The sequence below is a fragment of the Colletotrichum tamarilloi genome, assembly GCF_030869305.1.
Source record: "Colletotrichum tamarilloi strain Tom-12 chromosome Unknown Scaffold_11.1, whole genome shotgun sequence".
Taxonomy (NCBI): domain Eukaryota; kingdom Fungi; phylum Ascomycota; class Sordariomycetes; order Glomerellales; family Glomerellaceae; genus Colletotrichum; species Colletotrichum tamarilloi.
Genome location: NW_026849394.1, coordinates 84,431 through 111,941, shown reverse-complemented (window position 1 = coordinate 111,941; position 27,511 = coordinate 84,431). Strand labels below are relative to the sequence as shown.

At 53.2% G+C, this 27,511-nt stretch overlaps 10 protein-coding genes across 10 annotated transcripts; 5 read left to right on the top strand and 5 right to left on the bottom strand.

The window, feature by feature from the left end:
- Positions 1-1,130: 1,130 nt before the first annotated feature.
- CTAM01_04550 (helix-loop-helix DNA-binding domain-containing protein) lies at positions 1,131-3,236 on the top strand (the record flags this gene model as incomplete). The annotated part of the gene is made up of 2 exons (XM_060520580.1): positions 1,131-1,691; positions 1,746-3,236. 2 exons carry the CDS (start codon positions 1,131-1,133, stop codon positions 3,234-3,236), a joined length of 2,052 nt encoding a protein of 683 aa, XP_060384534.1.
- Positions 3,237-3,777: 541 nt separating this feature from the next.
- CTAM01_04549 (uncharacterized protein) lies at positions 3,778-4,228 on the bottom strand (the record flags this gene model as incomplete). The annotated part of the gene is made up of 2 exons (XM_060520579.1): positions 3,778-4,072; positions 4,185-4,228. 2 exons carry the CDS (start codon positions 4,226-4,228, stop codon positions 3,778-3,780), a joined length of 339 nt encoding a protein of 112 aa, XP_060384533.1.
- A 1,905-nt stretch (positions 4,229-6,133) lies between these two features.
- On the top strand, positions 6,134-8,297 carry CTAM01_04548 (dual specificity phosphatase; the record flags this gene model as incomplete). Its single annotated transcript, XM_060520578.1, has 3 exons — positions 6,134-6,188; positions 6,410-6,727; positions 6,784-8,297. The coding sequence occupies 3 exons, from the start codon at positions 6,134-6,136 to the stop codon at positions 8,295-8,297; spliced, it is 1,887 nt and encodes a 628-aa protein (XP_060384532.1).
- A 230-nt stretch (positions 8,298-8,527) lies between these two features.
- On the top strand, positions 8,528-8,869 carry CTAM01_04547 (uncharacterized protein; the record flags this gene model as incomplete). Its single annotated transcript, XM_060520577.1, has 1 exon — positions 8,528-8,869. The coding sequence occupies one exon, from the start codon at positions 8,528-8,530 to the stop codon at positions 8,867-8,869; it is 342 nt and encodes a 113-aa protein (XP_060384531.1).
- A 2,522-nt stretch (positions 8,870-11,391) lies between these two features.
- On the bottom strand, positions 11,392-12,469 carry CTAM01_04546 (uncharacterized protein; the record flags this gene model as incomplete). The annotated part of the gene is made up of 3 exons (XM_060520576.1): positions 11,392-11,534; positions 12,256-12,344; positions 12,423-12,469. 3 exons carry the CDS (start codon positions 12,467-12,469, stop codon positions 11,392-11,394), a joined length of 279 nt encoding a protein of 92 aa, XP_060384530.1.
- A 1,364-nt stretch (positions 12,470-13,833) lies between these two features.
- On the top strand, positions 13,834-14,023 carry CTAM01_04545 (uncharacterized protein; the record flags this gene model as incomplete). Its single annotated transcript, XM_060520575.1, has 2 exons — positions 13,834-13,924; positions 13,977-14,023. The coding sequence occupies 2 exons, from the start codon at positions 13,834-13,836 to the stop codon at positions 14,021-14,023; spliced, it is 138 nt and encodes a 45-aa protein (XP_060384529.1).
- A 1,794-nt stretch (positions 14,024-15,817) lies between these two features.
- Positions 15,818-16,300, bottom strand: CTAM01_04544 (uncharacterized protein; the record flags this gene model as incomplete). The annotated part of the gene is made up of 1 exon (XM_060520574.1): positions 15,818-16,300. One exon carries the CDS (start codon positions 16,298-16,300, stop codon positions 15,818-15,820), a length of 483 nt encoding a protein of 160 aa, XP_060384528.1.
- Positions 16,301-20,603: 4,303 nt separating this feature from the next.
- CTAM01_04543 (uncharacterized protein) lies at positions 20,604-22,303 on the top strand (the record flags this gene model as incomplete). Its single annotated transcript, XM_060520573.1, has 2 exons — positions 20,604-20,864; positions 20,948-22,303. The coding sequence occupies 2 exons, from the start codon at positions 20,604-20,606 to the stop codon at positions 22,301-22,303; spliced, it is 1,617 nt and encodes a 538-aa protein (XP_060384527.1).
- A 465-nt stretch (positions 22,304-22,768) lies between these two features.
- On the bottom strand, positions 22,769-24,982 carry CTAM01_04542 (sterol esterase; the record flags this gene model as incomplete). Its single annotated transcript, XM_060520572.1, has 1 exon — positions 22,769-24,982. The coding sequence occupies one exon, from the start codon at positions 24,980-24,982 to the stop codon at positions 22,769-22,771; it is 2,214 nt and encodes a 737-aa protein (XP_060384526.1).
- Positions 24,983-25,180: 198 nt separating this feature from the next.
- Positions 25,181-25,483, bottom strand: CTAM01_04541 (uncharacterized protein; the record flags this gene model as incomplete). The annotated part of the gene is made up of 1 exon (XM_060520571.1): positions 25,181-25,483. One exon carries the CDS (start codon positions 25,481-25,483, stop codon positions 25,181-25,183), a length of 303 nt encoding a protein of 100 aa, XP_060384525.1.
- Positions 25,484-27,511: the final 2,028 nt, after the last annotated feature.

Below are 27,511 nucleotides of genomic sequence, written 5' to 3'. Positions count from 1 at the left end.
ATTTTTATAAGCCTCGTAATAATTATAATAATAGTATATAGGTTAAAGTAGTTATTATAAGTAGTAATAGGGGTAAAAAGTAAGTAAAGTGGGTAGGAATAATCCGTGGCCTCTAGTTAGTTAAAATTAGTAGTAATTATGGGTCGAGGGCTTAGCAGCTACTATAAGGACTATTGAGACGTACCTCCGTACTGTGTATTTTTTTCTGCTTCCCAATTTAACCGCGTGTCGGTCGGTTCGACCAATTTACAGAAACCTAGTGCAGTTACGGATAGCTCAACAATAACCACATAATAAAATCCCTGTACTGGGGAGTCCTTGGAAGCATGAATGCGCCGGGCACGGGCCAGTTCACTTGTCATCCATGTTCTGGGCAAGGAAGCAGTCGATTATCGAGGCAAAGCTTGGGTCCGCCAGTCCAAGGTACGCGAGAAAAAATGTGTCCACGGGCTCGTCAACCACTCACCGGCTGCCAATGGCAATCCATCCATCTGAATGCACCCCCGTCCCACCTCCTTCTCTAGTGCACTAATGCGTATGTACGCAGTAGGTGTGTCTCCCCCCACCATTCCCACCATTATCACCTGCTCGCTGCCACTGCCACTGCCTCTCAGTCCCTCAGCTCCGTCGGCTCGTCTTCTCCAGCCTCTCTCTCTCCACCAAGAGAGACAGGTTTTCCTGTTTCCAACACCATCTTTCAACCTCGTCCATCACTCCGTCACAGGTTGTTCAAAACCCGAGTTCTTCTTGGCATCGAGAGAGCGAAGTCTCCCACCGAATTCATTCGGCGCGAGGCACTGCGCTTTACACTTTGCGCCCGGCACATTTTCATCCCGTATTCCCCACGCACCTCGAACAGAACCCCACGACAAGCCGTGCCTTTACGTTCCATACACTGCCCTATGCGCAACCTACTGAGCCTCTCTCACCTATTTCACCCCGACATACTTCAACGACTGTCGCTATCGGCCTACGACCGCGCCAATCGAGTGCATTGATCAGGATCTTACGAATCGGATATTGCAAAAGGGAAGGCGCACAAGATTCGACGGTGTTCCCACGACAGCGCCATTTGCAGTTCGGGCTTTGAAATTCTCCGAGCCGGAGTCGCAACCTTCAGTGTAGCCATGATGGACGCCGCCTCTTGGAACCCCCAGGACCCGGCCTTGGCACCAAACCACGATGAGGAGTTTCAGCAATTCTTGGACTTGGGTGGGATGGGCAACCTCAGCGATGCGATGCCCTTCGACTTCAACGACTATCAGACTGGCAACGGGACCGGCATCATGCATCAGCCTGGTCGCGAGCAGATCGATACTCAGATGGGAGGAACCGACACGTCCATGCTCATGGGAGCTACCACCTCTGCTATGCAAGCGCAGCTTATCAACATGACAACGGCCGCCGCGCACCCTGCTATACAGACTCAAATGATTCCCCCGTCGACGTCAACCGATGCCATTACCGAAATCGACGCCCAGATACAGTACCTACAGCAGCAAAGGATGCAACAGCAACATCGCCAGATACAAGAACAGCAAGTCGCATACTACGCTAGCCAGACACACGCTGTTCCACCTACACCTCAGAGTCTCGAAATGCCGCCCGCCAGCAACCAGTTCTACTCAAACGACCAAAGCCAGACGCCCATGTTTGGCAGCAGGTATCAAAGGATGAAGGAGCAGCAGGATGTAAGAGTTGATCCCCCTCGCAGTGCAACGAACCTCTTTAGCTGAACTTAATAGATGGCTTTCACTCCCTTGGTCTCGCCAGCTGTAACACCGTTGGATCCTCATTTCCAGATGGAAGCTGGCGGATTTACAATTCCAAGCGCATACTTCAGCCCTCTCACCTCGCCGGCATTACACGCGCAAAGCGACCAGGGACTGCTTTACGACCGTCGATCGTCCCTCTCAAACCACAATTCACCAGCCGAGATGGATGTTGAAACCACGATCACGCAACAGCCTGTGGTAGATTTATCAAAGAAGGCCCGCAAGACCAACGCCTCGAGAGCCAAGGCCAAATCTAGTGTGCGACAGTCGCCGATTTCAAAACCACAGCGCAAAAGGGCAACACCCACGCCGAAGATGGTATCCCAGGCTCTCTCGGAAATGCGGGAGGTGAACGAGGATGAGTTGGATCAGATGCTTCCTTCGACGGCTCTGCCAGCCCCGATGAGCAGCGAGGAGTCTGAAAATGCATCAGTATCGCCGGAGAACCTGTCAGATATGCCCCCGCCGCCTCTTCCGCAACAGAAGCAATCGAGCAAATCACCCTTTATTCAACCTCAACCTCAACCTCAGCCTCATCCCGCGATTCCGGCTCACGTTCAAGGGAAGCCGTCTCCCGCCACACCGGCCTCTCTCATGAAGCTGCCTGCTTCCAGCGCAAACAACTCCGCCTCATCAAATCCTCTCGATCTAGGCCCATCAGACCATATTGAATCGTTCGAGTTGCCCGAATCCGTGAACTTTTCTTCATCAAAAACGAAACCCCCTAGACTGGACACATCAACACCGACTCAGTCGCCTCTGGACCCTGGCACGGCTGCGGGCTCGTCCTTCCAGCCGCTGCCTTCCCCTGTATTCGCCAAACCCACCGCTGCGGCGTCAGCCAGCGCGAGCCCGAACCTTGCTCCTGGATCTTCAGGTCCATCGGCGCGGAAAACGCCAAAGCTGTTGGCCAGGGGAAGCCAGAGCAAGAGGGGAAGCGTGAGCTCGGTACATGTTTCGCCTGCGTTGCGGCCGAGGATATCTCCTAGCATCAAGCCGCTCCTACCTGGAACCCCAGGTGGCATGTCCGCCGAAGACACCGCATCTCGTCTGTTAATGTCAAAGTCCAACTATCAGAACATCCTCGAGGGCAATACCGTGCCCGGTGTGACGTATCCCAGCGAACTGTCGACCAACCTCACATCAAAGCGTACTTCTCACAAGATTGCGGAACAGGGCCGCCGGAACCGAATCAACTCGGCGTTGCAAGAGATTGCGACGCTGCTGCCGCAACCGCCAAAGGAATCCAAGACCGAAAGCGAAGAGAGGAAAGAGAGAGAAAAAGAGGCCAAGGCTGGAGGGGCGCCGAACAGTAAAGCCAGCACCGTCGAGCTGGCCATTGAGTACATTAAACAGCTCAAGCAGGAAGTCGCCGATGCCACCAAGCGAGCCGAGGAGGCGGAGAAGAAGTTGGAGCTCAAGGAAAAGTCCTTGGAGCAGAAGGAGGCGGTGGAGAGCTAGACGAGCGCGTCTGTAATGATGGCCTTGAGAGCCACAGAGACAATATATTGGTCAAGAGACCGGGCGGGCATGATATATGAAGTAATTAAGGGGGGCCATAGAGGGATATCTGGAGCCGTATAACCGTTAGGAAACATATCCTCCTGCCACGTTTGCTGTACTTGGCCGCATTAGGGGTCATCGCCGGCACAAGCCTGCCTGAAGCTAAGGTATTAGGCTCAGGAGAATCTAGAAGCAAATTTAGACTAGAGCTCTACAGAGAGAGCACTGGCACCTTGTGATCATGTCACGTATCATGTGGCTGTGTATTCTAGGGTATCACAAAAAATGTAAAAAATGAAGTCATGATGCATCGTTTCCCGTCTTCTCTTCCCATCGCGTGTGACTTCGTTCCCGCTCTCTTGTCTTGGATTTCCAGCGATCAGCTGTATTTTTTTTTTCTCCTTTTAGTTTCCCATATTTCGAGTAGCAATCCACGAGAGGCGTTTTTCTTTTCTCCCCTCCCCCTCTTCACTGCTCCTTCTCTTTCTTTCCGAGCCCCTTATTGCGAAGAGACCCGGTTGTGTTCCAAAACATCAACATCCAGCTCCTCCATGACCTCGACAACGAGGTTCAGGCTCTCCATGAGGCCATTGACGGCCACGCGAAGCATGCGGTTTGTGGTGGCCTTGTAGTGTACGCGCAGGACGGAAGCAGCGCCGGCGCCGGCGTCACTCGGTGAGTCGGAATCGATGGAGAAGGTGCGACGGACGAGGGGAGACAGTTCTTGGTCGACGGCGAGGGCTTTGTGCGCAACGGTGGCTAGGCGCGGGGTCGGGAAGGGGACGTTGATTGTTCTAATCGTTTCGCATGTCTCAGTTTTTTGTATCTCTATGAGGTGGGTATGGTACAAATACGAGAAGAAATGGGGGGTCCATGCGGGATTTGGGTATGGCGGCGACAACTCACAATGAGCAGGGGAACTCTTGGTCAATGGTGTTGTGGACGGCCATGGTTGGGGATTCTCGGCGCTGGGAGTTCTGCGCTTGGAGGTGGGATGTGGAGGGAGGGGGAGGGGTGAAATCGAGATAGAGATAGTCAGGTAGACTATCTTAGGTAAGTAAAGTGATGAGGTGCCTTGGGTGGACAGAAATGGGCAAGCCCCGTCGATGTTGCGCTGTCACGGCGGCTCTGTGGGGGAGGGATGGAGATCTTCCTGAAAAGGAACTTGACAGGAAGCAGAAAGAGAAGGCAAAGTCGTCATTGGCGGCGCAAGAAAATTCCTGTCCGGCCGGCAAACACCAAAGTAACGTACCGTACGTACTGCGTGCGTACCTTGAAGAAACCAAACAATGAGCGGGACAACGGGACGGAAACATGAGGTGAGCACAAACCTTGGAGGGACCGAGAAAAGTAAGGATAGTGTGACTACGTAGTAGGGAGCACAGTGCCCCGCCATTCCACGGGCTTGTTTCCATGGCGGCATCTCAGTCTAGGGTCAAATGTGACACACGACAGAATCAAGCAATGTAGCCAACGCACACGCACAAGGGCTCTCGGGCCGTCCCCAAGGTGACTTGGTGACCTCTTTGACTTACACACATGTTCTATTGGTTCCATCGGGATGGATGAAGTGCGTATTGCTCCATACCTATCCCGTATCCGTAGACGGTAAGGTAAGGTAGAGTTCACAGTTCAAGAGTCCACAGAGGGACGAGATGCACAACGTGGGGTTGCCCTGGCGGCTCACATGTTGTCTGATGCAATGCCGCCCGATAAGCAACCTGGGAAGGCTTAAACGAGTTCATGCGGAGACGGTTGCCCATCTGTGCCTGGCTGGTTTGTTATTGTTGGAACAAACCGATAGAACCTGGAGAGAGAGCAAGGGGGCATTTCTTTTGGGCATTAGCTGCGCAAGCGGTGGTCAACAGCCGTCAGATACTGCAAAGGGCTTAGTTTCCATGGTAAAGGGAAGATACTTGGTACCTGTTTACCCACGGTAAGGTGGTGAGGTGGTAGATATCTTAGTCCAGGTGGTAAGCCAAGCGGGATCTGAGGCGGGTGCGTTTGCCTCAGGCGTTGTGAGCCAATGGGACGGTTCGATCCATCCGTCAGGAGGCGCACCTGGCCAGTGCTCCCCCTGGCAGGTTGTCGTGACAACGAACCTGGCAGCCCGGCAGCCAGCACAAGACTGGATGAGCAGGGCCAGAACACACCACAGCACAGCGGTCGCCGTGGTGCAGGGGGGCCACCTGGGGGGCGCCACACTGCACAGAAGGCTAAGGGAACAACAACCGACCCTTGCTGTTTTGGGCCGGCCCCATATTGACCGCTTGGAGCAAAACACACAGCAAACCATACAAAAACACCGTCACTCGGTCTCCTTTGCGCTTTCGCAATACCTTCCTTTTACCTCATCCTCCCAATAGACTCCGACAATTGTCTTGTCCGCCCTTGAAGCATCACATCTCCCTTGAGTCGGGTTGCTGTTTTCTCTTGCGCTTCCTTCTCTATTCTCCGCTCTCCGCAAGGGCGTCGCAGCTTTTTGGGTCAGACCAGGAAAAAAAAAAACATCAAAACCAAAAAGGTGTACAGTAGCTGCTTGTTGTTGTTATTGTTTCAGACCAGCCATTTCAACATTCCTGCCTCAACCCAGCTCACAATCCCGCACCCATTTGCTGCACGACACTTTTCCCAGGGACCGCCTTCCCGAATTCCCTTGCGCGCGCATTACTTCGCATACAAAGGAGTAGCCTCGCCTCTGGATAATCTCGGCGCCTGCCTTGATCATTTCGACCCCCTCCAGCCTCCAGCCTCCTCCAAGTTGCATCTTGGATTCCGGCGCCGAGAGCAACTGCCTCCTCCCAATCTCAACCGGACAATAGCTTCAGAGAGGAAACAGAGACTCACGAGTCCCAATGGCGCCTTCATCCAAGAGTGCCAACATGGGCCAGGTCATTGAGTACATCCCAGGTGAGTTATCGCGCGTGCTCTTTCAACTCCCAAATCGTGCATTTTGCCCGCCCTCAACATCGCAATCATGTCGCATCATTATCCTGCGCCGTCTCAGTCGCCTCGCTCGCGGCAAGCCGACGTAAGCGCAACATGCGACAGCTTCAACTATGCCTTACCCCAGCTTCATCCCTACCTCTATTGCGCCTTCTTACCAATCTCAATTCTGACTTGGCTTCCAGACCGCCTGTACCTGGCCGCCTACATCCACCCGCCCACGGCCGAGACCATCTTCCCCTACGGCGAAGCTGCCCAGTCTTCACCTAGAAAGCGATCACAGAGAGCGGCCGAAGGCCCGACACCCGTCCAGACCGCCGCCCGTCAAACACCGTACTACTTCACCGTCGACGATACCCTCCTGTACAATGCTTTCCACCACGACTTTGGCCCGCTTCACATTGGTCACCTGTACCGCTTCGCCCTGCAGTTCCATGACGTCCTCGGTGCCAAGGAGAATAAGGATCGCCCAATTGTCTTCTGGAGTAGAGCCGACCCCAGAAGTGAGTCCGCGGCATTAGATAGTTGTCATGGGAACCCCCAGCTAACAATTTACAAGGTCGCGCCAACGCTGCTTGCATGCTCGCCTGCTACATGGTCCTTATTCAGAACTGGCCCCCGCATCTGGCCCTGGCCCCCATCGCTCAAGTCGACCCACCTTTGATGCCCTTCCGCGACGCTGGATACTCTCAGGCCGACTACGGCATCACCGTCCAAGATGTTGTCTACGGCGTCTGGAAGGCCAAGGAGGAGGGCTGCTGCGCCCTCGACAACTTCGACCTCGACGAGTATGAGAAGTTTGAGAGAGTGGAGCACGGAGACTTCAACTGGATCACGCCACACTTCCTGGCCTTTGCCTCGCCGCAACACACACCCGTTGCTAAGGTCCTCGAAGGCACTGAGGAATTTGATGCGCTTCCCAAGTCACTCGGCCAACTGGATGCCAACAAGACGCTTCCCCAACCCTTTAAGAACGTTCTGAAGCATTTCACCGAGAGAAACATTGGCCTCGTTGTTCGCCTCAACTCGCCTCTGTACTCCCCGTCCTTCTTCGAGTCAATGGGCATCTCTCACCTCGATATGATCTTCGACGACGGCACATGCCCGCCTCTCACCACTGTCCGCAAGTTCATCAGACTGGCACACGAGACCATCACCGTCAAGAAGAAGGGCATCGCTGTCCACTGCAAGGCCGGTCTCGGAAGAACAGGCTGCCTCATTGGTGCATACCTCATCTACCGCCACGGCTTCACTGCCAACGAGATCATTGCCTTTATGCGCTTCATGCGGCCCGGTATGGTCGTCGGTCCCCAGCAGCACTGGCTTCACATCAACCAGGGTATCTTCCGTGAGTGGTGGATCGAGGAGCGCATCGAGCGCAAGCTCCGCAAAGAAATGGCCGCCAATGCCGCTGTCCCCAGCACCCCGATCCGCGCCATGCAGAAGACGTCGATTCGTGCCGGTCAGGCATCCACGCCCCCGCACCGGAGCACCTCTAACCGGACGCCTTTGAGCGAAGTCGACCACGACCGCAATAACATTGGGGTTCAGGAAGACTACCTCCCAGCGCCGACTCCTGGTCAGCCGAGGAAGACCAATAGGGCAGACCGCCACCACCCATACCAAAGGTCAACTTCATACACCGCAACAGTCGAGGAAGAAACGGGCATCCACCAAGACGCCGAGACCATCACAGTCCACAAGCATTCTCATAGCGCTGAGTCGGATGAAGAAATTCACCTCCGCATGCGCTCGCAACGGAAACCGTCCGCGTCACCTGGTCGCAGCGAAAAGCGCTCGGTTAGTCACTCAGCTGCCGCTGTGTACCAGACGTACATCGACAACGATGCCAGCAATGACGTCGAGAACCTCGGAACATCACGCGTCAAGCAAGTGGATAGAGTCAGCAGCGCGTCCGGCATTCTCACCAAGGTTCGTGGCAGTAAGCGATCGGGCGAGTCGCCGAGGTCCAAGGATGGAGTTCGAAAGACGAGCGGCCGTGTTGGCAGCGTGGGTACCTCGGCAACGTCAGCTACGGCGGCGTCGACGGCCCGCAAAGTCTCTGGTGCCTAGGTGACACGCAGAGGCATCCAGCCTGGCCCTCGTTCTTGAGTTTCTACTCCGGGCCACGTGACTCGGGCCGACCACTTACTAACCACTTATGATGATGATGATCACGACCGGTCCATGTTGTTCTGCATGAATTGGCGTTGGGTTCTGGTAACCTTGGAGATTGCGGCAAACTAGGATGGTGTTTACGGGTGGAAGCCGGCTTTGACCGGCATGATGTCCACGACACGGCGATGATGACAACGATGAAGATGAACGGGTCCCTCGGGGCGCATTTCTCTCTTCCCCTTCCCCAAGCATTCGATGCATATTATACCTGGCTCGGCAATCGGCCGGTTCAAACCTTGCTTTTGGCTTCTAAGGCGTTTACGGGGCGGCATTCTGGGGTTCTCGAATGTATTGTAATTGTATTCCTCACTGCGGGTTTTTCGATCCCAGACATTGTTTTGGTCTTTCTGTTCGTACGCTCGGGGCAAGTGGGAAGAGTGAAGAAAACAAGGCAACTGGCAGTAGGCATTGGCTTGTTTTCCTGGGGAGAGATGTTTCTGTCAGAACATAGATACAAGCACACGTGATGGAGGAGGTTTTCTTGCCCCGAGCTAATTTTCCGCATCAATACAAAAGTACAATCACTTTTCGTCTGGCTTGGAACTGCACTGTGATGTGGTGAGATGTCCTTTGGGCCATTGGACTAGACCAGAGACTTCTAGGCCACTCCGAGGTTCTTATACAAGTTGAGTGTGACGCTTGGATTGTCTGAATACAAGCTTCCGAAGTTTGTACTACTATATAACGTCTCTAGCGGTCTTTTCTCTACACAGGTCCTCTACCTCACAGTGAATTGATGGGCAACCGGGGGTGTCAACATTCGTATAACGATTTTCTGTTTTCTTTATCTTTAATGCCAAACGGATAGTTTTTTTCATTTCATATTTCTTTGTATGAAGGTCACTATTTGTTTTAATATTCTGCCTTTGCTAGCTGCTCGGGCGGTTCTCGATATCGATTACACGGTATTAATACACAGTATCAATGGATACTCCCACTGTCTCAATAGACTATTTTTTAGATTTCCTTCCACATTTTCAACTTTCCCTCCTGCAAAGTTCACAACCACGGATTCTTAACGGCGATATTGGGCGTCCGATGCCACTACCTTGTGAGCCTGCGCCCACTTGGCTGAGTTTGCGGCCCGTCTAGGTGACAGTAGCTCACAACGGTAGTATCGGAGATGCCCTCGTTACTGTCGTTAAGAATGATGCCGACCTCTGTAAGCTATCGCGATCTTGCTCTGACCACGATGTCTGCCAGAGGTCGACATCATTCTTAACGACGGCAACGAGGGCATCTCTAATACTACCGTTATAAGCTACTATTACCTAGAGGGGCCGCAAACTTAGCTAAGTGGGCGGCTCATAAGGTGGTGGCGTCGGGCGCCTAATATCGCCGTCAATAATCCGTGGTTGTGAACTTTACATGAAGGTCACTATATATCATTGATCCTCGCCTGATTTGCGGCATCAGCCGTTCCTCGGGGCGTAATTCCATGACAATCATCTCGAAGAGGAGGTAGCGACTGAACGGAGCTGCAAGTAATGTACGTGACTTGGACGGAAGACCCTGGGCAAAACGTGGCGGGCGACCTGAGGGCCTCATCGGAGGCAATCCTCCAGAGCTGGCACAAGGCACCCATTGCGTCCAACACGATGGCGCCGAAATGATCTGTCCGACAAATCCCTTCAGCGAGTGCTGGGCGTACTAAGCAAGTATGTATACGCAGGGTAGAAGATGGCGAGAAGGGGAACGAGGGCAATGGAACAACTGACCTACCTGTACTAACAACGACAGCAACCACGACGGCGTTACGACGTCGGAACTGGTTAGTGATCTCATCCGCCCTTCCGTCCATCTATCTTGCTCGTAACGTGACCATGAATGAGTTGGGTACTTTACAGGTTGTTGAGAGCTACTCATCAAGACTCATCCCTTCGCTTCGGCTCATTGAATAATGGCCTCCTCGCGCTCAACAGAAAGTCAAGCTCGAGAAGGAATACTGACTACTGTTGATCTTATTACATTGTTTATCAGTTCGTCGGTCGTCTGGTCTGGTCCTGCATGATAATATGAGCAGTATGTCATCCTGGTTGTACTGAAGTCTCGTAATTACAATGCCTCTCTCTCAAATTTCAGTAGATTTGTAAGAGAATCTGTTGCAACTGTCATTTCAACCTCGGCGTTTGAAGATTCTTTCACTATCCCTCTTGGACAATTTATTTCAAAAAGCAATAAGCATATACTTGCACCTGAAGGTGACGGAACAGATGGTGACCAAAAAAATGAAGCACGATGGAAAAGCATCTCTCTCCACCATTCTGTCATTTCTCTCTTGTTCTTCATCACAAGGTAATCATATCACATCTCATCTTACTACATCGTATCGCATCTAATCTGGACCCCAAGTGTAGGAGCAATGTTGTCCCCAGATCTCTCTTCTTCCCGTACGCAAGGAGGTCGTTGACCGGCGTACCGTAAGCATAGCATTCCTTCTGAATATATATACACGGCAGAAACACAATATTTCAAGACGAAAGATGCCCACTTTCGCTTCCTTGCACATGACGAGCGGAGAACGTTAAAATCATCGTGTTTCCATCTTAGACTTCGAGTTCATATGCCCCCAGACTTTCAAGCTACGACGAACCCAAGAGCACGAGGCAAATATGGAGGACGAATGGCTTACCATACCACTTCAGCTCGGAGCCCGCTGTTCAAGTCGAGGCAGAAAGGAACTAATTCACCTACAGTCCGTCCCGCACAGGTGCGAATAACCTGCAAGTTGCAAATTGAGGACTAACGTATCCGCATACAACGTTTAGCCGACACCACCCATCGTCCGCCGATATTCTGCAGCACAACAACGACGAATCCTACGTCCCCGCTACAGAATCAAACAGGGACCCCGCCGAAGCAGGGGCAGATGGGGGAGAAGAGAAATAGGGGGAAAGAGCCGAATAACGCAATGCCCAAAATCCTTTCGTACTGGCGCTGTGCCGCAATCATATCCGTATTCCCTCCTTGGTCTGTCACTCGATTCAGTTCAGACCTGGTCCGCGGCCCGCCGCCAGCACTCAAAGTCGAGACTCGAGAGCTCTGTTTCCTCAAAGATCCCGGCGACATGGTTCTCAAAGTGGGGGTCTGGCGCAGCATGCGACTGCGACTGCTGCGCTGCAGCGTGGCAGTCTGTGGAAACATAAATAAAAGAAAAAACGCTTTGACGTGAGACAACCATTGTACTTTCGCTTGCTGGGATTCGGCAAAAAGCCATGTGTGCTTATGGGGTTTCTTCCCAACACTCCTCCTAATGCCCATATCGTATACGAATACTCTGTAGATAAGTCGCTCATGCAATACCAAAACCCAACAGCAGGAAAGCTAGCTGTGGTTGCAATCGGCAAATCTCTCCTCTCTTCTACCACGAGAACAACGTTCCATTCACATTCCACACACACTGAAATTCATACTGGGGGTGGTGGTGGCTTCGGTGCTCCTCAAGAAGAAGAAAAGGTGAAAAGTGACAGCTTACCTATACCTTACAACACCCCCTGCTTTTTCCTCAACACAACGTCGGAAAGCCTTAAGAGGGTTAGCAGCCTTTTCACACTCTGGAGACCCGGAAGCCTGAAGGGGTAACAGGGTGGATATGCTCTACTTTACCCCCAGAATTCCGGGGGCGTTACCGTTTTGCTGCCGCGCGAACGTCTAGTGTACGGGTAGCGTGCCTGACATAGCCGTGTGTTCCATGGCGAAGCCCGTCGCACTCGCAGAAGGGGGCCTATCTGCACAACATCCCATCCTTCCCTCCACCCCATCTCGTGGTGAACCCCGAGGGGTTCACTATTCTAGTGAAGAAGTTCCGCTATCCGTACTGTCAGGCTTTACTCACCTGGTTAGAACCTCGTACTCGTCAGGCTCGTCCAGCTGTGAGTTGCCGTTTTGATGATGAAGGAGAATATATCCATCTCCCTGACGCTGTCAATCACTGTAGACTGGCTAGTCTAAGAAGGAGTACGAAACACAGAACTCTGTCTTGGTCCTTTGATATCCGTATCAGTATCAGGGCTGACTTACTTTCTCCGCTGTCGCTTTGCGCCGCCGAACAAGATGGTGGTGGGCATTGTCGAGAAATTGAGAAAAGAGCCTATGTGTGAACAAGACTGCGCTTGAGAAAGGAGACCAAGTCGAGCAGAAGTCAACGTTCATCTGGCTGGCCCGGGCCATGTTCAATACAAACGAACTTGTATCGGGAAACTGCAAGAAGTCTGTTCGTTGCCCCAGGCCCCGGCCATATCACGTCGAACCATGGGCAAGGGTTTCCACCACGCAGCCACGCTGCGCAATAGAGTGGGAATGTTAATGGGCTTTCGGTCAAGTACTCCGTCCTCCCACGATCCACTAATGCACCTCCTTTGGAAAATTTTCGCAGCGGCATTGCGCCGGAACAGCCCATTCTTTGATCTCGTGTGTTGAGATGAATATCATCAGGTGATTGGCTTGAGGCGTGAGGGTAGAGGCTCTTTCGAGAGTGAACAGTAATAGTCAAGTCTTGAGGCGGTTAAGAGTGTTGACAGTGCGGCTCTGGCGGGAAGACAAAGAAAGTCCCGAGAAAATCTCTCTCTAGAAAGTGAAGCTGCGGTATCAGGTCTCGGTCCTGAAGCCGTAGGCTGCTGGTCGTTGCGCCAACTTAGGCTTCGCCTCATCCTGGCCGACAGGGTCGTTTTGTCGCAAGTCTCCTGTCGGGGAGGGACTCGCTACTAGGAAGTTCGCAGCAAACATACACGATCCAAACCAAGGATCCTGCAATGATGCGCATTACCATTGCAAAGGACCGGCACGGTGCGCAATCTTGTCAATCCAGCAGAGTGGCACACTTCTATGGTGCTGGTGAACTGGTGAAATGCCGCGACCCAAGTGCGTGGGAGCTAACCAGACGTTGGCCACAAGTGATGTATGTTCAGTGCCACCCTGCACGGCTCCTGTGCATCTCGTCGCCCGCATGTAGACGCGGGTCGATTGTCAGATGTAAGTGAACTTGTGTGTGTGCGTGTGCGCGCGCCAGAGACCAAGAGGGAGACGAAGTGCGTGTGTGCGGAAAGAGTGTGTGTGGTGCCGCCATATGCAAAACATATATAAGCGAATGCATCCTGTTCCTCCAGGACGATGGAGCCGACGATCAACAGGAGAGAAAAACTTTGTCGGCAGCAGATAGCTCTTTGGCAACCGGAACTGCTCAGCCTCAAGAGACCCCCGTGTCGCATTGCAATCCAGAACCCACCGTCTGTTCCTCGTCATTCGTCGCATTGCACACTCCTGTCATTGAAACTTGGCAGCCCCAGTTTCTCCGTCACAGCATTTCTCGACGGGCCGAGCCGTCAAACACTATCCGAACGGCTGAACAGCGCCACACAAGACCGTCTCGACTTCAGGCAAGGTTTTGCGAAGAGAAAGAAAGACCCAGCAAACTCGAACCGTGTACCGAATCATGATTGATACGCCAACGAGGCCTGCCCGGTCCCATAACAAGCCGCAAGCAAACGCCATGGCTGACAAGGTCTGCGCCCACAACAAGTCGGGTATCTGTGGTTGCAATAACATAGTACCGTGGAACAAAACCCTATGCGATAGCTGCGAGCAAGGCAATTGCTCGGGTTGAAGACCAGAGGAGAAGCTAGACCGGACTCGTGGGCCTGGACAATGGCTATTTTACGCTCCGTGCTCAATTCGAGACGCAATATAAGGGCAACGGGTACGCCACGTTCGAGTCGCGTGTGTGGCGTATAGAGCTGGAACTTCGACTGGCTTGCTATCGAAGCAGGAGGATTTGGTTTCGAGTTGATTTGGCGCAACGATGATGCGACATATTTCCGGATGTCGGTAGCTAGCTGCGGCTATTGCGTGCATAAAATACGGCCACGAGCGTGATCTGCCGTAATAGGAGTCGACTGGATAGGTTTGGGGAGTTCTTTGGCTTTGGAGGGTGGGTTTTGTGTCTCGCATTCGGCGCGGTGCGAGTAGCTGAAAAAGGAGGGAGAGGGAATCTCGAGCTCTGCACTACCATTACACCGCATACATTAATATATTTGCTTACATGTATTGCTGTGCTCCATGCCTTTCATCGATTGGACTACTCGCCACCAACGAGAGAAGTCTATTGACCTATTCTGCACGATGGAAATCGAAGTGATCCCTGCAGGGATGCATGCCGCCGGGATGGTGCCGCTGTTGATACTCGATTGGCACACAACTGTCGGGAACCGAAGGAGGGGAAGACGCCGTCGAGCTTGATGTCTGCCATGTAGTACAATGAGGACCGAGGATAGCAATCATCCGTGTACCACCGGAGATCAACGTGAAAGTGAGGAAAATCATGCAGTACAAGGTACTAGTAGTTTGAAAGAAAAGAGAAGAGTTGGAAACAGTAGAAATTCCGACAAAGATGATGAGGAGTCGTCGGATGTCTTTGTTGATGGGCAGACCACAGACGACCTAGAAAGCGGCCCGTTCCTTTAGTAAGGCAACCATGTGGGCGAATCAGCGTGACGAGCCTACCACGCCTTGCCGTACCGTTGAAATGGTCTAATCTACCTACTTACGGATACATACCCTAAGGTAAGGTAAGGTAAGTACTGACGGAGTACTAAGGCTGGCGTCTGAGGCTTGCCGTTGGCCCACCCTACAATTAGAGAGAACCAACGGCCGGCAGTGCCTGACTTTGCTTCATCTCGGAGGCTTAGACAATGGTACTGTCTTAGCCACTCATTTCAGATGCTTCCTTTTGTTGCAAGTCAAATCTTCCCAAGGTCTAGAGCATTCGGGACTCATCCTTTCAAGTGGAACCCATGCAGGCGCAGGAAAATGAGCCACTTGCTCTCTGCTTGCAAAGGAAAGAAAAAGGTCACCGGCTACCCGGACAACGTTCACTTTGAGCTGATGGTGGCCTGCCTATGCCTTAGTAGATGAATTGAACTGCGAGGTGGGTTATAAGTAGAGTATGTTGAGACCCTGCAGTTGTCGTGCTCAAATACACACATGGTGAATCAGGAAAATGTCTTTGCAAACATCTCGCATCGAAACGGCCCGATCGTGCGTCATTTCATCAAAGTCACTGCATTCCAGAGCCAATGAGGGGCAAAATGTGAGGTCATCTCAGGTTCGTCTCATTCAGAAAATAGAGTATGAGTATGTGCATCGTCTGTCGGGTATGTCTGCAATCATGTCCCAGTAGGTATAAACTCCTCCAACTCACCCGACACCCAAACAATAAGTCTATGGCTAGAAGTGTAAGGCCACCCGGTAGCCGAGGCTCCAATCCGCTTTCCAAAACACCCAGAATCGTTGATAAAATAAAAGGTCTCCAATCAGCCTATCCCCTGAGAATAATAGTGAGATCAGTCGTGAATCGAATTAATGTGAAGTGACTGAGAGTTGCGAATTCTGAGTTGCTCTTTGACGACCAGATAAGCCGTCTAGTTCAGCGCGAGAGCAGCGAGACCGACAACGGCGGCCATCAGACCGCTCTGAACGAAAAGGCCAGAGCCGGCGCTTGCAGGTGCGGAAGGAACAGCGCTGCCCGCAGAGGTGGGGGCGGAAGAGTCGGCAGACGTCTTGATGGGAAGGACGGTAGACTTGGTCCAAGGAGCCGAGGCGGTCGGGCCAGCAAAGCTGGTGGAGTTGGCAGCCGGGTAGAAGTGGGACGACGACGAGGACGACGACGAAGAAGAGGAAGACGACGAGGTGGAGGTGGAAACGGGCGTGGAGGTCGTCGAGTTGATGGTAGGCGCAACAGTCGAAGTCGGCGTGTACAAGGGGCATGCAGTGTTGGTCGGGTTGCACTTGGTGATGGTAACCGTCTTGGTGGTGGTGGCGGTCATGGTCGTGGTGCTCTCATCCGCGGATTGAGCAACGGCGACCGAGGCGGCCAGGAGAGCAAAGATGCTGGTGAAACGCATTTTGATTGATTTTGGTTGGATAAGTTATGTAGGCTTTGAGAATCGATATAAGTCAATGTATGACCAAAGCTGACGAGTTTCCACCGGGTTGAGTTGTGCGTGAGCGTGCAAAGCGTGTGCCTTTAATGAATGCAATGTCAAGGGAATGACGGTACTGTCTTGTCGATATTGATAAATCTGAATGAGAGTAATGTGCAGCAAAAAGGGCACGATGACGAAGAGCAGTTGCAAGAGAGTGTGGGCACTGAACGCAGCGGTAAGGAGAGCAACGGTGAGGAAACAGAAGCGAGAGTGTAAGGCGTGTGGGAGGGGGCAGGCGAGGTATTTCTCCTTTTCACGACTCGGCCGAACAACCACGACACAGGTCCTTTGAGTCCTGACTCCTCCTACCGCCCCCGGCGCCCCGTCTCCAGCAGAACTGTGTGGGCAACCAGCACAAGCGCCGCTGGGCGTGTGGGCTGGCGGAAATTTTGCGAGCGTTGGGCGACACGGCGTTTCCTGTCTCTGGTACGCCTGTGCCTGTAGGGTCCCGTCCCGATGGCCCCCATCCCTCCCCCGTTGTCCCCCGTTGGTCGTCGACGCGGCCAAAGAGAAGGGTGTGTGGGTGACTAGTGGGCGCGCGAACGAGGACATGGGGGCCAGACTCGTCGCTCTGTGCGCTTTGCTCGGCTTTGCTTTTGCTTTTTTTCGAGTGTTATTATGCTAATAACCGCTACCAAAGCAAGCAAGGCTGCACGCCGAACAACCCCAGGGGCGAAATGGCCATGGGGACCTTCCCTGCCTTGCCTTGGGGGAATGCGACGCTGCTTTCTGCTGTAGTGCTGATCCAACTGTCAGAGTTGTGAGAGAGTCCTATCCGTACCACAGTACGAAGTGGAGAGGAGAAGCTGAGCTTTCTGAGGAGCCGAGGAGATGAGACTCGGAGACACGACAGGCTGATCCTTGAGTGCTGGAAGGTAGGCTATAGCGGACAAACACGACAGGGTCCGGCTCTTCTCGCGTGTCCCTCTATCTCAGGTGTCCCATTGATAGCACCCAAGCAGTGCATCCGTATCCGTAGAGCCCCGGGAAGGCCAGAGGAGCGCAGAGAGACGTGAGATGAGGCCTGTGGGTGTTGTCCGATGTCCCAGGGCCAGGCCTTGGGTCAACGAACCAGAAGCGGCTGGTCAGTCCGGGCAACGGCACCAAGTCCCATGGAAGGGATCGTGTCCAAAATTGGGTCCGCAGGACGCAGGATCCCGTCGTCGGTGGTGGCCCGGGTGATTGGCTACACAGACATGGCGGTGGGCCGGCACTGCGCGGCGCAAGCTTGCGCTTCACGGCTTCGCTGACGGGACCTTGCTCTAGATTTTCTTGGTCTTCTCAGCCTGCAGCTCCCACTGGTTCGTGCCTGCAGAGCCCTGGCAGATCGCCTCCAGAACCCCTGCTAGCTATATGCAGGAACAGCGTATCCTGGTGCATTGAAAAACAACTCATCCGAACTTGTGAGCAGATGGCAGAGTCAGGACCAGTCAGAGCCGCCACAGAATCTCCAGGTCATCATTGACGCCAAGACCTGGTCGATGCTGCGTTGTTTGGTTGCCATGTTTCTCTTCCTTTCGCTGGCTTGCTGCACGAGGCGACCGGGTGTTGGATCCCTCTCCGTCGGAACGTGGGCGACGTGGGAAATGCGCTTGCCAATCATTGCCCAGCGAGACCAAGGATTTTCATCGTCATCACGTCTTTTCCATTCCCCCACACCGTACGGAGTAGATGATGTTATATTTTGTGTTAGGACTCAGAGCTGTTGCTCGACGCCATAAACAACCGCTTGGGTGCAGCCACCACCCTCGGGAATCAAGCCATTGCTCTGCGCTCCCGCCATGGCGCCAACGCCGTTTGTTATCCGTTGACCGATGGGAAACCTGCTAGCCTGGAGGAGTCGACGAAAGATCTAGCCCGTCCTGAGCCGCTCGACCGGTTTATTTTGGGATCGTGCGACTGCAGGGAGAAGCACAGTATTTGCACAGATGCTGGCGTGGTTTTCAGCATTTGACCACAGGCACACCATCAGAAGTGTCTCCGTCTGCAATGACGATGTGTATCGTGCCGTTGTTATCGCTCGGCCGATTGAGATTCAGGTCTCTCTCATTCTTTGGACGGTCATTGCGCGGTTTGGTGTGACCCAGAGCCTGAGGTTATAAGAGAGAAACATCGGTCAGATTGACCCTCGCCCAGCCAATCCGGCGACGTCGTCTTGAGTAACCATAAGCTGTTTCCAGAGTGCTTCCCTGTCGCAGCACTTGCGAATCGTCGCGAGAAATGATCTCAATCATGGGGCTCCACCGCCATTTCCCGCTCAGAGGGGGGGATCATGGATGTGCAACGCTTTGGAGGGTGCCAGTTTTTTCGAAGCAAGGGCTCAGGAAATTCCTTATCCAGCTAGCTTAACCAGGTTCAGAAGCGTAGGTGTCGTGGATAGCTTCTCTTTTTGCGAGATGAGGCCAAGGTGCCAACAAGTGGGTTTTGTGAGGGTCTGCGAAGAAGAAGAAGAAGAAGAAGAAGAAGATGATGATGATATAGAATGCCCCTCTGAATACGGATTCTGACAGCGATCGCCACAGAGTATCCTCACAGCAGCCTGATCCAGAGTTGATTATGCGAGTACGTCGTGACCCCGTAAAAGGGTGAACATTTGGGACAACTGATGGAAAGTTTGGCATCAGAGCGCCAGGTGTCTAGGACGGCTTTTCGAAGCTGGAATGAGACTTTGAAACATTTGCTTGTCGCTTCTAGACCTTGTCGTTAGATCATGCGATTGTGTATTCTGCCTCCACGTTGAATGCAACAACGGCAATGGCCTCTCGTGAAGTGTTTGATTGAGGAGTCGGCTCACTGCAAGGAAGCCCTTGCCGCGGTTGTTTGGGCGCCCTGTTGGGGCTGTTTGCAATGAAGTGTGGATGACTTCGTCAACCTATTGTGCGGCAAAGTCGCCGTGTTAGTGACTGCGCATAGGCCATTTGAACGGTGTCACATTGAGTTTGCCATTTCGTCTATTCAATCGCCGGCAAATCGTCTGAATTCTATATTTGTTGTCATGCTCAATTTGACGTTGCCTTTAGCGCTCGAAGCACTTCGGGATCGCGCTGTTTCCCACGTGGTAGCTTGCTGATGGCTACCATATCATATGGTGCCAGTAGGATCTGGTGGAAACAAGAGGTAGGTCTGATATGTGACAAGAAGGACGGACGTCAACAGCCAGTCATCTTGACTTTTTTCTTTCTTTCCGTCGTCGTTCAGATCAAGAAGTCTTGGGGCTTGAGGTTCTTCTATGTGAAAAAGGATGAAGTCGCAGTGGTGAAGTACTTGGCATTGTAGTCATGTTGGAAAAGTGTTGCAGCAGTGATGCTGCCTGGAGTTGTCAAGCCGAAAATGCATGTGGGACATGCGTAGAGGAAACTGTTCGAGAGTTGTAAAGTGATGGCACTAAAGTCCTGGTGACGAATATTCGATAGCATAGGTAGGAAGAAAGCCAAGTTGGTGGTGGACGGCGCTTACCGCGTGACGCTTTCCACTTTTGAACACATCATCTTGCAGCTTTGTCTTGCCAGCTCATTTGGGAAGCCATCTCACTCTGGCCGCTTTCCATTATCTCGCCTCATCAGGCGCAGCTGCGGTGTCAAGCGTCCAGTCAGGCAAGAGGGAAAGACACTATGAGCCTGAATACCTTCCTTTGATCTTCAACCTCACGGCGTACCTCAGAGTTGAGAGACAGCCAGCATTAAGTACCTTATACCTTAGGTCAACACCGCTGCACTGTAATCTACGGATATCTGTATGTACGGAGTTAGGATACGTATCTGACCCCGCCCCCGCGTGCCTTAGGTAAGCTAACTTAGGTTCTCTGCTTGAAGGCAGAGCCACAAGCCGCTGTACATAGAGGTGAGCACTAACCGTCACCAGCCACGACCCTTCGAGTTTCATCTGCGTGGAACCCCCACCAGCAGCCGCTGAACCGCTACCGGCGTATCATGCAGCACTGCATCGTCTCACTGGAACGCAGCTAGCTACATGTCATCGAGAACCCCAAAGAACAATCAGTCACAAGGTACGTAATGCAAGGCTCCCCACCATGCATATTGCCTTGTCTTGTGCCGCCATTCTTGCCATCTACATCTCGATATTTCCTAAGCTCATACTGATCGAATCTGACCCCTTTTAGCTTCCCAGTAGCTGTCTCTTTCCTCCCCTCTCCTCACGCTTAGGAGCTCTTCCCTGCATCCCATCGAATCGACCCGCCTCGAATCATACCGGATCCAGCATCATGGCGCAGTTGACTGCAACCACCTTCTCTACCGATCCGGCCCTGTGGATCTTCACTTCCTTGACCGCTGGGAATATGCACATCGTGACCGCCACGTCCCGTCTCGAGACCATCCTGCGCGCCAACCGCGTCCCCTTCAAAGCCATCGATCTCTCCACCGATGACAAGGCCCGCATGCTTTGGGGCCGCCGTGCCGGCAAAGACGCCTCGGGTCGACCCAGGAAGCTCCCAGCCCTCATACAAGAAGGCCTCGTCCTCGGTGTAAGACTCACCCCTTCACTCGGTGCTAGGCACTTTGGGCTTGCCGAGGAGAAACCATCTTCTGACACCATGATTTCTACCAGGACATCGTCGAGATCGAAGAATGGAACGAATATGGCGAACTCAAGCAGCATGTCAAGATCTACTACGACGAATTCACCATCCCCGATATCAACAACAAGCCCAAGGAAATCGTCAAGAAGAAAATCATCAAAAAGGTACCAAAGGGCACGTTGGCAGCGAAAGCCGCTGCCGCTGCCTCCTCATCTGAGTCTTCCTCATCCGCTCCTGCGCCACCGCCGGCGCCTCCCTTGCCCAAGGACGACACATCAAGCGGCCCAGCGCCCGCCAAAGACACGCCAGCCAATACGCCAAAGTCACCTGTCGAGAGTGCTACTACCGCGTCCCACCAGTCCATCGCCGACGAGGCAGCCAAGAGGGCTAAGGAAATCCGGCTGAAATCGCTGCGCGAAAAGGTACAGGCAGCCGCAGATAAAAGGGCCGAGGACGAAGCTGCGGCTGCATCCGCGGCAACAACGACCGCCGCTGAGCCCGAAAAGAAGGCCGAAGCCAAAGCCGCTGCCGAACCTACGACCGCAACCCCGGAAACGCCCCGAAAGCCCTCCGTAGCAAGCACTGGCAGTGATTCGCCGTCCCAGAGCGCCAAACCCCTCGGTCTTCAATCGCCGACTACGGGCTCTTGGGGTATCACTGCCAATACGGCAACCAATGCAGACGCTCTGCGCGAGACACTCCAGTCGCCGACAACAGCCCGGTGGAAGCCCTCCGACGTCGATAAGCCCGTGACGGTCCACATGGGCGCCGAGGTGGCTTCTGCATCGCAGGAAGAGATTGCCGCAGTCGAGAAGGCCGAAGCCATCAAGGAAGAGCCCAGCCAGGAGAATTCCGACGAGGAAGAGTCGGATAAGAAGAAAATTGCAGAGGTCGAGAAGGCCCAGGCCATCAAGGAGGAGTCAGAGAAGGAGGAAGCGTCGAAGAAAGATGAAGAGTTGAAGAAAGAGAAAGAGGAAGAGAAGAAGAGGATTGCCGAGGTCGAGAAGGCCGAGACTATCAAGGAGGAACCGGAAAAGGAGGAAGCCGAGGACACTACCAAGCCCGATGTGGCGGAGAAGACAGCTGCGCCGAAGGAGGCTGCCGCGACAGAGAAGACCTCGGCCCCTGCGAAGGAAGTCAAGGCAGCGCCGCCTGCAGAAGATGATGACGAGGAGGAGGACGACGACGACGAAGAAGACGATAGCGACGACAGCAGCGAGGACAGTGAAGAAGACGAAGAAGAAAGTGAAACCGAGACGAAGCTCAAGGCCACTGAGGCAAAGAAGGAGGATGCTGGGGGTTCGAAGGCGAAGGAGGCAGAAATAGCTTCCAGGCCTAAAGCGGCAGTGCCGCAGAACGATGGGAAGCCTGTGGGAGACGCATAGTCATTGTGCAAGAGTAGTAGGGGCTCAGGGGATGGAATGATGTTGGATGATGTTTGCAGGTGAAGCGGGTCGTTTGATGTTTTTGAGGGGAAAACCTATAGCTCTCATCTCAGACGGTATGCTAGATCTCCTCGTCGAATCCGCCGCACATGTGCTTTTGTTCCAAGGCTTGCACTGATGTTTGGTGTCATGATCTATGTGTTCAGGCCTCCAAATCACTGGCAGTGGTGCCATATCCTGCGTAATCAGAGCTCATTTCATTACCATTACTCATTGGTTATACGTCTGATATCCCTATTCCCAAGTGATGTATTCCAATGCGCCAACACCGTTTACTCCTTCGCGATACCCGCCGCTCCAAAGAAAGCCAAAGCTTGTGTATCTATAAGTCAAGAGTGTATCCCACAAAACAGATCCGGCATGGCTTGATAGAAATCACTGTCGCTTCCCGTACGAGTCCGACCTCTATTCGGTCTCGTCACTGCTAGATTGGCTCTCCTCCACGGCTCCATTAGCAAGCTTCCTCGGCGGTGGCCGTATCCAATGCTCAACCTCCTCGCACGCCACCGGCACCCGGCACGCGTCCCTGACGTCGCACGTCTTCCACAGCACCTCGCGCACCTCCTTAAACACCTGTTCCGGCGCGTCCATGGCCCAAATGACGTCGAGGTGCTCGTACTCTGGTATGACCTTGCTGTGCACGACGTTGACGTGCGGCTCGCGCCCGCGTTCGAAGCGGCGGAGGAGCTTCTTTCCGTCCACGAGGTCGTCATTGCCCGCAACCCAGAGCGCAAACGGGGGCACTTGCTCGTTGTACCAAGCTGTGGATCCCTTCGGTCTGCGGACGTGGTCGTCTACGGTCCGTTGCGACATGACGCCGTCCGCATCGTCGGCTCGGAGCGTGTGGCTATTGCCGTTGGTGTTGTTGGCACCCTGGCCGTTGATATTATCCTCCTTCTCCTCGGCGCGGACGTCTTCTTTTGTTGAGAGGATGCACTTGTGTCGCGCGAAGCATTCTCTGCCCAGCCACCAGCGCATCGACTCCGCGCTGACGTAGACGGGTGCGAATTGGAACATGCGATCCTTGAGACCGCGATCCCACCTCGTGTCCGTCCAGTCAAAGAGGAAAGAAAAGACTTTGTACCCGAGCCAGCCGTAGACCTTTGGGTGAAGCAGTTGGTGCATCTGCATCATGAAGGGGATGAAGGCGTGGATGCCAAACATCAACCTGAACATGCCCGGAGTGATGATCCTCATGAATTTGAAGTACATCTTGCCAATCAAGGGACCGGCGTAGGCGGCCGGCGCGAGCGCGCAGAAGACGGTCAACTTTTCGCCTAGGTCTGGCCGTTGCTCCTTGGCGAGTGCGACCAGCGTCTGGGTAGTGCCCTGTGAGTGACAGATCAACCCGATCTTTTCGAAGCCGGTCTCGTAGAGCACGCGCGATGTGAGCGCCGGCAGATCAAAGACGCCCATCTGTCGGATGTTCCAGCACCACATCCTTGGGTCGGTGTACTTGAGCGAGGTGTGCTTTGGCTTGAAGCCGCATCGGTTATTGCCCAGCCAGACGTCGTAGCCAGACTTGCACAGGTAGAACGCGAGCGAACTTTCGTCGTTTGTGCAATATGCGCCGGAACTTTGTAGGAGACCGTGGATGAGCAGAACAGGGAACTTGCGCTTCTGACTAGGATCCTTGAGCTTTTTCTTGGAAGACTGGAAGATGTCGGGTCCTCTGTCGGACCTATCGTCTTCGCTCATTCTTGTGTATTCCTTGGGGTCGTATACGTGCCAGAGGTCAATGAGGAAGCCGTCCTCGGTCTGCACCTCGATTTCCTCAACATCCAGGCCAACACGGCGAGCGTAATAGCCCACGTCACAGACGATCGGGTCTGGTCCCCCTTCAGTCGGAACGAACTCATCAGCAGCTTCGTTAACTTTACCCAGCCTGTCGCTGGTCTTGTTGCGCTTCCATTTTTTGTTCTCCTCCTTGCGACTCTTGGCTCTGCGTGCCTCCTCTTCGTGGAAGGGCCTCTTCTTATCGGGATTTTGCAGTGTCAGGCGATATAAGATCCTCTTGCACAGCGGTGGGATGCTGGTGAAGAGCGCACCAAGCACAATGACCCCGAGAAAGGCCAAACTGAGGAAGAATGCTGAAACACGGAATATCAAGCATTGAAAATTACGAAACATTGACGGAGGCCCGTAGAGAGGTAGAGGCGGAAACAATGGGTTGGTATGTGAGGGAGGTGTTTGGCGACGAAGAGGTGCTTCACCTGATTTCTGCATGGATTTCCCATTTGCATCGGTCGGTAGAGAGACAATCCTCTCTCGTTTCTCTGATAGCACACCGGCGTTTGTGACCTTTCCGTCCGTGTCATTTCCCTCCTTGATCTTGGCCACAGCTGAACCGTCTTGAAGTTCTTCCTTGAGAATGTTCAACTTGTGTGCCTCTTGAAGTGGTACACCCGGTAGTCTCTTGCCGTCCGATGTGACTATGACGGGATCTTGAGGTGTTACGAAGCGAGCTTCGACCGCAACCTCGGAATTGTTGTCGTTACTCTCGCTTTTTTGCAATGACAATTTCTCGGCTTGCTGGGCGAACTCGATAGCAGCGTGTGCGATGCCATTGTCGTGTAACCGTTCTCGGCCGCGCTCCGGGGACTCGGAAAAGTTGCCCATGACGTTCGGGGGTTACAAGATTGTATGCGACGGTCGCGCAGGGAAAGGGATGATCGGCAACGAACGCGAGAACTATACAATTTCGTTTCTGAAGGGAATCGAGCGCGGAAAGGAAGAGTGTGGTCGCTTTCTTTGCGCGACTGAATATGGATATGAGATGAAGTTGGTAAGATATTGATCGAGGTAGAGTTCTGCTTGTCAATGGTGGTTTTCACAGCCACTGATGGCATGAACAGGCATCACGGAGATGGTGTCGAGGATTGTCCAAGGCAGGGAAGCAAAAGTGCAGATCCGGGACGTAGAAGGGTGGGAGGCGTGGGGGGTGTGAAAGTAAATTGGGGATGTACGGGTAGGGACATTCAAAGTAATGTCCTCGTCAGGTAATTGGAAAGCAGCTAAAACGGCACGAACGGGTTGGCGGGTGGATGAAAAGGGAGAGAGGCGAACTAGGGGACATTGGAGACCGACAAAGATAAGGGGCAATTTGCAAGTAGCAGCCATCAAAAAGTATTGCTCTCGATTGTTGACCAGTCGGTCTCACCGCAAGAATCGTGGTGTGATTGACGTCGATATTGGTCCAGATCGAATTCCATCGCGCTCACTCTCATGCTCCAGGGTGACATTGGCCATGCCTTACGAAGTTGCGCCTCGAATCCCAAGCACGGGTGACGGAAGCAGTAACCTGGAGTCCACGAGGCACAGCCGCTGCCATTTGAAACTCTTTTTGGCGCCTCTCTCGGGCCTTCCTTCCCTGTCATTTCCTTTGGCTGCAGCAAAAAACAACAACAAGAGACGACGGAAGAGCGAGAAATGAGGCGTCGGCCAGCCGCTGCCGGCTGAGCATCGAGGTCTCGGAAGCGTCGAACCAGCCGAACGCACGGGAAGGAAGAGTGAGAGAGAGACGGGAGAGAGTGTACGGAGTAACTGCAGTCTGGTCTGCGGCTTGGACAGGGAGGAGCCCCGCTTGCGTCATTGCTGTGTGTGTTGTTCGGAGCATTTGCTCAAGGCCGTGCCATGATTGGGTGCCAGTCTCCAGACGCTGTGAAATTACTTGGACGAAAAAGCATGTGACGATCCTGTCTCGTTTTTTTTCTTACGAAACGAGCATCATTGATGTCTGCGGACCCTCGCAGCATCAATTAAGCCTGATGAACCCGATCTTGAACAATTCTATCTGTGCTACTGATTCACTGGAAATGAGCAAATGAGTTGGGGAAAACTCGCGACTAGGTAGCCTACCAATCGCCTTCCCTCACGCAAGGTATCGTCGTAACCTTTCGAGTTCCGCGCGCCTGCCATGAACTTTCCTGATGACATCCGATCATGGACAAATCTTAATCACACTGAGCATCTGAAATACGAGTGCGAGTGCTAGTGATAGCTAGAGCCCCATGGCATATCCCAGGGGAGCCTGCCTCAGCCAACGATGACCGCAATAGCACAGTCGATGTCTTGTACCCGCCCACGTCCATTCTCGTATCGTATTTTCTATTGTGTATATGGCTGTACATTAAGTTCGTGTGGCAAGATATATCGACAAAAGCACTTTGGGATCTTTAGGAAGCTGACAAGCGGATTTCTCTCGTCATAAAGGGTGTTAAGAACATTACAGTAGGTTCGGAGGTTGCCACCTGGTCTTGCAAACCCTGGCTGTGTTTCTATCAAGGTGAGGCTGTGACGCTGTGTATGTTTTGGACGGAGTATTTTGATCTTTGGAGCCGCTGTTGTCTCCATCGACTGGGTCAGGGCGGGCCGTCTGGGTACCTTGCTTCCCGAAGATGGTGTTTTCGTCGTCATGGTATGCGGATTCAAGCCGCGAATCAAGTAATGCACAATACAGCTGCTTACTGAATGACAGTGTGGGATCCTCCGTGCCGTTGATGCCTGCTTGTATGCTTGTCTAGTACGGTAGACAGTAGCATACTCTCTCTCGCTGGCTGAATTTCCTTGTGCTACCTACTAGGTATCTTTCGGCGCCAGCATGTACTAAGTCTCAGCTGGATTCTCGCAACTTTGCCTTTTGCTAGAGTAGGCTGACAGTCCATAGGCCATGCGATTCTCAGCACAGAATTCGGATGCCGTAACTTTTAGCCGTCAGGTCTTTGTATAGAACATTTGGGGACTGTTCCATATGTTGTAGGAGCGTTATCGGACATGGAATCGGAGGTTGTTCGGGGTTGACTCCTAATACCATGTGCTTAGTCAGACAACCCCCCCCCCCCCCACACGGGTTTTTTGACTCGAGAGGCCTGTGCTGCCCTCAGCGGAGACCCCAGGAGGTTGGAGCCGTTGGAGGTGAGCCGGCTGCAGCTGGCAACACGCCAATGCCGAGGCAGACTTCCCCAAGCCGAAGCTGGGGATGGGCGGGCCCCGACTATAGCCCAGTCCAGGGACCATTGGATAGCTTAACCGTAGCTTGTCAACACGGAGATCACGATATGGCCTCACATACCTACTCCTGCTGATATCCCCGACATCAATTGACTGTGTACTTGTCTGTGGCCATCTCTTCTTTGGTTCTCTACCGAC